This window comes from Polistes fuscatus, unplaced genomic scaffold (genome assembly GCF_010416935.1).
Source record: "Polistes fuscatus isolate 324 unplaced genomic scaffold, CU_Pfus_HIC Scaffold7, whole genome shotgun sequence".
NCBI lineage: Eukaryota > Metazoa > Arthropoda > Insecta > Hymenoptera > Vespidae > Polistes > Polistes fuscatus.
Genome location: NW_025113151.1, coordinates 1,081,418 through 1,090,617, shown reverse-complemented (window position 1 = coordinate 1,090,617; position 9,200 = coordinate 1,081,418). Strand labels below are relative to the sequence as shown.

Genomic DNA, 9,200 nt, shown 5'->3' with positions numbered 1-9,200 from the left:
AAGAATAAAATTATGATAATAATAATAACAACAACAAAATATACATATATATATATAAAAATAAAAAAGAAAAGAAAGCAAAGAAAGACAAATCACCCGGTGACTATTTTAGAGGTTCCTATTTAAAAAGAAAAAAAAAAAAAAAAAAAAAAACGAAAGAAAAAATAGTAAAAGATAAAAAAGAAACACAACAGCGATTATTAAATAATTAGTTGAACGAGACGCTGAGCAAAAATATCGTAATGCTAATGAAATATAATAATAATAATAATAATAATCGGACATAAAGAAAATAATAAAAAAAAAAAATACGCAACATCGACGCGTATGAGATACGCGACGAGAGAAAAAAAAAAAAAGAAATAAAATTGTGTTTTGCCTTCCTCAGGTCTCATGATCGATCGTCTCTGTCTTATCGTAAAACATTTAAACGACATATCATACGAAAAAAAAAAAAAACTTCCTTCTTTGGTTCGTCTCTTTTTCTCTTTTTTTTTTTTTTTTATATAAAAAAATAAAAAGAAAAAATACAAAAAAAAAAGAAAGAAAAAAAAAGAACAATAGAGAAATACATGCATACATGGTAGAGTTCCGTTGCAGCAGAACACGCTTATTTGACAATAACGATTAAACTCGACAGTTAAAAGTTGGCCTATGAGAAACAACGTAGACTTTTTTTTTTGAAAATCAATCAATCGTCTACGTTTTATTTTTGGAAAATATTTCCAAAACACACAATATCCCATATTTTTCTCAGAAACGTTATTACGTGCGTGCGATGCCAAAAAATCTTCTATCTCTACGATCAAAAAGTTAAATTTATTTTTATTCATCCTCTAATCACTACTATTTATCGGCTCGCGATTCTACATTCAACTACTCATTCGTTAAAATCTCACTCATTGTATTTTGAGAAACAATCATTAGAACGATTAAAGATGGGCCTGTTCTTGGCGAGTGTGAGGAGCATAATACACTATTACCTGTTATTAAGACAAAACTAAGCAATATACGAAAAAGCTTCTGTTGTATTTTAGTTAAATTGCACGTGTATTAAAAATTATTAAAAAGAAAAATAAAAAACTATGTATGAAAAATTGCAAGGAAAAAAAAAACAACAAAAATGCTAAAAATAAAAAGGAAAAAAAAAAAAAGAAAAATATTAACAAAAAAAAAAAAAAAAAAAAAAAAAAAGAAATAAAAATAACAAGCAAGCAGAATATAGAAAACTCTTTGTAAATATGTATCTACGGACTACAGAAACTAACAGCTGACACGAATATATTATAGTATTGTGACTTGAATTGTGGACAAAAATATAATTGGAAGTAGAAAGAATTTAGAAATGAGATTGAATAATTGAATTTCCCTATAAATTCATCATTTAAATTCCTTCGATAAATCCTAACAAATCCTATATTTTCACAATCACTCACTCTTACAATTATTGGGTTGGCAACTAAGTTTTGTATATATTAAAGTATAGTAAAGTAAAATAAATGTGTAGGTTTTTATTAAAGTAACCACACACACTTAGTTGCCAACCCAATAAATTTCGAATCATCTTATACGAGTCGTGAAAATGTTAAACGGGAAATGTTAACGAAACGTAACATCGTAATGATCATTCGTTCGCTTATTGGCCTTAATTAAACTTCATTAAATTCGTAGCAGACGCAAGTCACAAGTATGATTATTAATCATACAAAAGTTTGACGCGTTTGTCGCATATTAAAAATATCTTTTTGCGAATTGGTTTCGCGACACATAAAAATGATGTTAGACGAGTGAACAAAAAATCAACGATATAGTTGTTAAGTAATAATAGAAAAGAAGCTACGATGGAAGTTGTCTTAGAAATCTATAAAATTTCTTGGAATAGCCTCGATAAACAACCTACTTACATCTAACCAAAGTAGATATATCGTTTTTCCGCAAAACTATCGTATTACTTAGATATATATCTGATTACCGACGAGCACATTTCTCCCCCTCTTTTCTCAACTAGTTTTGTATATACCATTGGAAGACTTATAAGGTGTCTCTTGTTAACGGCTCGCTCTCTATCTGTGAGATTAGTCTATTCTAGAAAGGAAGACGAACAAGATGGAACAATGGGTTGGAAAAGTAGCTGCCGTTACTGGTGCAAGTGCGGGAATTGGTGCAGCCATTGCTCGACAATTGGTTAATAACGGTAAATCAAATATTAAATAATCAAATTATAAATCTTTTGCATGATTGCACGAAAATATCAGATAGACGAATATACTTTGTACGATAAGGAAAAATTGGAAGAAAATATTTGTTATAGGTATGACGGTGGTTGGATTAGCTAGAAGAACTGACAAAATCGAAGAACTAGCGAATAGTTTGGAAGGAGGACCAGGAAAGCTTCATGCAATCGAATGCGATGTTACCAAAGAAGAGAGTACAACAGCTGCCTTTTCTTGGATCGAAGAAAATCTAGGATCCCTTGATCTGATGATCAATAATGCTGGTATCGCTAAAGAATCCTCATTAACAGGTAAATCTGAGATACTTGGATAATCGATCTATTACGAACGTAACAATACATTTGAACTTTTGCATACAATTACAAATTCTAGAAGGATCATTGGAAGATTGGAGAGCAGTCATTGATGTGAACGTCTTAGGAGTTTGCTTGACTATGCGAGAAGCTGTTAGATTAATGCGTAAAAAAGATGAGGAAGGTTTGATTATTAATATTGGTAGTTTGGCTGGAGAAAGGGTTCCTGCTGTTCCTGGTTTTGGTATTTATCCATCCTCGAAACGTGCATTAAGTGCACTGTCTCAGACTCTTCGCAATGAACTAACTGGGACTAAAATTCGGGTCACGGTAAAATTCATTCATACGCGATGAATTTAATTCATTACGAACACGTTTAATCCTTGTATCCTTTAATTGAAATCTTTTTATGAATTCTTACGTTCATTTTTTGATAGAATATTAATCCTGGTGTGGTAGCAACCGAATTATTGGCATCTTATCACGCATTTTCCGAAGAAGTTTTAGCTGCAATGCCAGCTTTGAAAAGTGAAGATGTAGCGAATGCTGTTTCTTACGTTTTATCTACTCCGTCTAACGTCGTGGTAAGATTATGTATATATATATTTTTTTTGTAAACAATATTTCATAGTATAGTTAATTTAGCAAAAAATAAAATGGAATAAATTTTATTAACAGATTCAAGACATCGTTTTACGACCACTGGGTGAAACTTGGTGATTTATTTTTCTTCAAATTCGTTCGATAGTTCGATAGCACGCTGGAGTAGTGCCTAACTTCAATTTTGATCTTCTTTTTATAAGTAGATATGTATGTACTGACGTGTATTATAAAAACACGTCTAGTTTTTTTTTTTATAGATCGCTGTATTAATCAAATGCGATGATTTTCATTCACATGAAATGTAATTAACCGAACGAGTAGTGATAAATAAAATATTTGTTCTCTACGATGATCTGTAAAGAATCATAATCATTTGATATAACATATTTACACAGGTTATACTTGAAATTGTTACTAAATACAAAACTTTCCACTCGTAAGCCTTCCCTTCCCTTACTCGTTAAAAGCCTACCTCGAATATTTTGTTTTCAAACAAGCTTAGAATTCAGGTGGTGAACAACGATGGAAACCTTTCAACTTTATTACATGAAGAAAGCTTTCGCTCCCCTCGAGAAACGCTTTACTAACCTAAGGAAAGAAGCTTTGAGGGTTAGTACAATTCTCTCGTAGTGATCGATTTTTTGATTATCGTCAACTTGAATTATTCAAATTGAATTATTTCTTTAGTTAAAATATCTTTGGTCGTACGAAAAAAGACCTAACAGATGTCGTACTCTACAAGAACTTCAAACATGGTACAAGGAAGCCGTTAATTATGTAGAAAATAATGAAAAATTATCGGAAGCTTCTAAGTTGATCACAAAAATGTTAAAACACGATCCTAGATCTTACAAGATTTATGCTTTAAGAGCTACCGTTTTTAAACTTCAAGGTACGAATGTTAACCCTTTTATTATTAGCAACCCACTTAAAAGGTTAATAAAATAAATAATGTAGAAAATGTGAACATTCAAAGTTGAACACTTTAAGGAAAAGTGACTGATGCGATAAATAATTACGAGATCGCGCGATTAATGTTGAAATTCGAGAAAATATCGAATAAAACCGAAACCAATATGCTTTCTATCGAATCGTTGATCGAATGTTACGAAGTCAGAGGAGATTGTTTTTATAAGAACGGATTATTTTTGCAAGCGGCGAGAGATTACGAACGTATCGTAATACTGAAACCATCCGAAAGATCGATCATCGATATAGAAGTAATTATAATGCGTTATTCTAAATTGCGAACTTACATTTGTCTCGATATTAAAACAATTTACAATACTGTTTTAACTAATGATTTTATTTACACGAGGATAAACTTTTGCGAACGATGAAACATTTAAACAAATACGACGCGTTTTGTTCGTACTGGTACGAATTCATAAAAAATACAAATGCTACGAGAATGTCCGATCTTTTGACCATTCACGCGGAATATAAATTTGATTTAAGAGACATCGATCTGACGCGTGAATTTATTCTGGAGGCTGTCACTTTAAATGAAAATAATATTAACGCTAGAAAACTTTTACAGGTATTCCGTTGTTTTAATTAAATACGTAAAATTAGATTGTAGAGAGTAATAATAATAATAGATAATTAACAAATTTCTATTCGATTTCATAGAAAATGTACGAACTTGCTCGAACAATGGCAATTCATTCGATAATGTGGTGCATGCACCGTTGTTACGATAAAGGTTTATACACGATTCAGAAGGTTTGCGATTATGATCCATCGAATCTTCAATATATTCTAATAAAAGCAATGATTCTACGATTATCCGGACGAACCAAGGAAGCTTTATCGTGTTTAGGAAAAATGAAAGATATTTTAGAAACGGAGAAGACCGACGATTCTTCATTTGAAATTACGGATTCAATGAGTGCTCCTTTCTTTGGCACGAAGGAGATTAAGAAACAGATTAAAAAACAATATTTATTGGCACGGTAATGAACGAATATTTTTAAATTACAAAGAATACATTAATTATAAAAACGATTGATAAATTATTTCAGATATAACGACGCGGTTCAATGTAAATTCGAACAAAGAAAGGCGAAGAGCGCGAGAAATGAAAAAAAAAAAAACAAAAAAAAACAAAAATCAAATACAACAAAATCACGAACAATATAAAAATGTATAAATATTTTTTCTACACGGTTCATCGTTTTATCAAACCGTTTTGAAATTTTTGATAACACGAGCGTTCGTTTCGTCCACGTACGCGTAAGTTCATTTAATTAAATAAAAATTATTTTTCTTGACCTTTTATCGAGTGCTAACTATTGCGGAAAGGCATTATCAACTACTATCATTTGATTCACAATTCAACTCTACCCCGAGACATTAATCAAATACATCATCATTCTTACAATTTGACAGAATTGTTTTGCGAAACGTGACTCGTTGACTATCAAAAATTCTGCTTGTATTTTTTTTTAAACGATGACGTTTTGTATGCACACATGCGCAAAGCTACACGTTCGTTATGATTAGAGCTACACAAATAACAAATAAAAAAACAAATAAGGCGGTATCAATCTCGTGAAAAATATAGTGCAATTTTTATACATAACTGCATCATACAAAAAACAAGGATATAACATTTGCAGGAATGAAAGATTATGACGACCTTCCTAATCTTGGGCCACATTTTAAGACAATATAAAAGACGCCGATCGTTTCAGAAAACTTCAGTTTATTCTTTACGATTTCTTACTGCCTTGTACATTGTAACAAGCAATCAACGAGGAAAATCCAATTTCATTTGGAAATATCTAAGTTACTCATAGAAATCTTTTCATTTTATTCAAAATGGAGTGGAGTGGATTAGACAAAGTAGCTGTTGTCACTGGAGCCAGTTCTGGAATTGGTAAAGCCATTGCCGAATTACTCGTCTTGAAAGGTTTAAAAGTTATTGGTCTTGCTCGTAATATCGATAAACTCGAAGTAAGTTTCATTCGATCCGAAACAAATATGTGAAAGAATAATATTGATTTTATTAGTTCTAATAATTATTCTATCCTAAGGCACTTTCTGAAGAATTGAAATCTAAACCAGGCAAATTGTTACCTCTACAATGCGATCTAACGAATCAGAGTGAAGTCTTGAAAGCGATAGAATGGATAGAAAAGGGAGTAGGTTCCGTTAACATTTTGATTAACAACGCAGCAATCAACATCGAAGCTGGTTTCTTATCCGGTGAAATAGAAGATTGGGAAAAAACATTGGACCTTAATATTCTTGGTCTAACATGCATTACGAAGGAAATTTTGAAGCTAATGAAAAAGAAGGGTAAATGATGGAAAAGAACTTTTTAACGAACAACTCCAAGTTATAAATTGATTTGATGTATTCCTGAATTTTAGGTATCGATAATGGTTGCATCGTAAACATAAACGATACATTGGGATTAAAGATTCCAGCGAATCCGGAACGTCCAGCTTCTCCTGCTTACATATGCAGTAAATTTGCACTTACAGCATTGTCCGAGTGCCTTCGTTTAGAACTAGCACAGCTAGAATCTAACATTAAAGTTATTGTAAGTCTTGGAATTAATGAAACGTATGAAATATAATTGTACGCATAATTAACTTTGAATTTTCTCGTTACAGTCTATTTCTCCCGGATTGGTTGAAACCGAAATGATTCAGCAATGGTTAAAAGAAAATCCACGTTTAGCTTTGCAACCGAAAGACGTGGCCGAAGCTGTTCTTTACACGTTGCAAACACCAGACAACGTTCTTATAAAAGATCTTATTATTACACCCATTCGTGAAATTTAATTTCTACTAAAGAACTTCTCGTCGAAAAAAAAATGTAGTAAAAATAAATCAAAGATGAATATGAAACAATAAAGAAACTTTCTAAAAATGAGTAGCCTAAAGCTTAATAATAAATAATAACATTCAATTTAACATTAAACATTTTCTAACAATATTTTTTTCATTTATCATATGAAATATTATACTGGATTATATAAAATGAACGGTTCATATATAACACAGTAAATCAATCTTAAACATTAAATATCGTCTATTGATTTCGCATGAAAAAAAAGAAAGGAACTTACGGGAAAACCTAATATATAATACGTAGATCAATGATCTATGATCCATGGAAAAATTCAGGTTGTTCTGAAACAGATATTTTCATAAATTAAATATTTGAATATTAAACATTTGAAAAATCTTTGGTACATTCTCATAAATATTTCAAGTTATATCTTTTTTTTTTATGGCATTTTAAATAAATTTATATTATATTTAGTGTTTATGTGTGTGCCTTCAAAAATGCATTTATACATATATTTTAAAAGGTAGCTATTTAAGCTGCTCAAGTTGAAGAAAATTAAATAGGTTTGCTATTATATCCCACGATGATCACCTGTAACAAGAAGAAAACTATATTAATCATACAATCAAGTGATAGAATAGCCTAACATATAGGTGGTCCAATTCACAGGTGCACTTTTTATTTAAATTCCTTATTTATTTTTATCTAATTTCTATTTATCGTTTGTAAAATAAAATTGAATTTAAACGCGTGATTTTACATTAAAACATTTAATGAATTAAGAAATAGGAAAAATACAAATATTATAAGCAGTTACTAATAAAAAAATAATATCTATTAATTATTATAAAATATATACTTTTAAACTACGTTATATAGAAAAGAAAAATTGCAAATTTAATAAAATACGATCACAGTAAAAAAATCTTAAAGACGAACAAGAAAAGAAAGAAATGACTGTAATATTTACTGAACGTTAATTAAATTTCAAAATTTAATAATAGGAGAATTTGAATATTTTTGACTCTAACTAACTAAAAACTTCTGCACCTTTTGGACGATGTAGACACAGATTTGGTGTGCCAAGGAGATGGAATGATCCATCATCTCCAATTACAACTACAAATTAATGACGAGCAAGCAAGTAATATAATAAAATACAAAATATGACTAGAGAACTATTCTCGAAAAGTTCGAACTTGTTGTTGAACCTTTGAAAATAGCTCAACAGTCTATGTAGTTGCCCTCTTCAGCCACAATTAAGTGGGGGCCTCTTCGGCATTAGCCTCTTCTTTCTTCATTCCCTGAAAACTGCATTGGACATTTTCTACGTGCGAGCAATAAAAGATCTTTCATACTACTTTTGCAAATTAACTCGTATTATGTTACGATTCTAATTCTCAATTATTAAAAAATTAATTTATATTCTCTGTTCATTAGTAAATCTCGTGAAGTATCAATGAACTTAGAGTTCATTGACATATACACGAGAACAATTAAACGATTGTCCAAGCAGATAATTATCGATGACCTAATAACACGTCGCACTTTTAATGGCAAAAAATGAAATAGAATTGAAATAAATGATGCAATAAATGTCATGTATTTTCTTGCAATATTTTCATTTCATTTATTCGTTATATTGAATTAAATCAAATATTTCTAATTGAGAAAATCGCGATTGTGCGAAGTGCTAGTTATAATACTTAAAACTAAGTATCAAATTCATCAAAGTATTTGCGAATTTGTTCGACTCTATCTCGTTCGAGATAGAATCGAAATAGAAATGAATCTTTCAAATCGATGCAAATCCCTTTGAATCATGATACATAATAAAGATTGCAGAAGAGTTACAAAATAAATTTACAAAACAAGCATAATAGAATGAAATGATATCATTTTGTAACAATTCTGTATAAACCAGGAGGCGGAATTTCCACTCCGGAGTGGAAGCGAACCTCGTGCCTTTCCTGGATCCTACCTACTTAAAATTAAAGTTTTCTCATTCGCTCAAAGAAGTAAGTTACCTGCCTGCCAATTACCCATATTTAAAAAGAGCAAATACACATACGTACCCACCCACTCACTCCACGATTCTCTCACATACCACCAGGGTGCAAAAGCCTAAACTAGAGAGCATGCCCCGGGGCACCTCCGACACCCTAGTTCAAACGCGTATATTCTAAACATATGGGAGTACGTACCAATGCTGTAATCGTCTGCCAAGGCTAGTGATTATTGCATAAAAAACTACAGCAAAAATACA

At 30.9% G+C, this 9,200-nt stretch overlaps 2 protein-coding genes across 3 annotated transcripts; both read left to right on the top strand.

The window, feature by feature from the left end:
• The first annotated feature begins 1,165 nt into the window (after window positions 1-1,165).
• Window positions 1,166-3,479, top strand: LOC122523914 (farnesol dehydrogenase-like). The gene is made up of 5 exons (XM_043645883.1): window positions 1,166-2,194; window positions 2,312-2,524; window positions 2,607-2,857; window positions 2,965-3,111; window positions 3,206-3,479. Exons 1-5 carry the CDS (start codon window positions 2,107-2,109, stop codon window positions 3,245-3,247), a joined length of 741 nt encoding a protein of 246 aa, XP_043501818.1. The 5' UTR covers window positions 1,166-2,106; the 3' UTR covers window positions 3,248-3,479.
• Window positions 3,480-3,575: 96 nt separating this feature from the next.
• On the top strand, window positions 3,576-6,977 carry LOC122523913 (dehydrogenase/reductase SDR family member 11-like). Of its 2 annotated transcripts, none has more exons than XM_043645881.1 (6): window positions 3,576-3,739; window positions 3,818-4,670; window positions 4,763-6,088; window positions 6,169-6,433; window positions 6,508-6,680; window positions 6,754-6,977. In XM_043645881.1, the coding sequence occupies exons 3-6, from the start codon at window positions 5,954-5,956 to the stop codon at window positions 6,922-6,924; spliced, it is 744 nt and encodes a 247-aa protein (XP_043501816.1). In that variant the 5' UTR covers window positions 3,576-3,739; window positions 3,818-4,670; window positions 4,763-5,953; the 3' UTR covers window positions 6,925-6,977. The 2 variants fall into 2 exon arrangements, with proteins under 2 accessions (XP_043501816.1, XP_043501817.1); XM_043645882.1 differs by having other exon boundaries at window positions 3,576-4,350; window positions 4,449-4,670.
• Window positions 6,978-9,200: the final 2,223 nt, after the last annotated feature.

Bases quoted from the DNA above. Each gene is read 5' to 3' on its own strand.
- LOC122523913 (XM_043645881.1), top strand. From the start codon at position 5,954: ATGGAGTGGAGTGGATTAGACAAAGTAGCTGTTGTCACTGGAGCCAGT. The intron at 6,434-6,507 runs GTAAATGATGGA...CCTGAATTTTAG, and splicing joins GAAGCTAATGAAAAAGAAGG to GTATCGATAATGGTTGCATC. The intron at 6,681-6,753 runs GTAAGTCTTGGA...TTCTCGTTACAG, and splicing joins AATCTAACATTAAAGTTATT to TCTATTTCTCCCGGATTGGT.
- LOC122523914 (XM_043645883.1), top strand. From the start codon at position 2,107: ATGGAACAATGGGTTGGAAAAGTAGCTGCCGTTACTGGTGCAAGTGCG. The intron at 2,525-2,606 runs GTAAATCTGAGA...TACAAATTCTAG, and splicing joins TAAAGAATCCTCATTAACAG to AAGGATCATTGGAAGATTGG. The intron at 3,112-3,205 runs GTAAGATTATGT...TTTTATTAACAG, and splicing joins CTACTCCGTCTAACGTCGTG to ATTCAAGACATCGTTTTACG.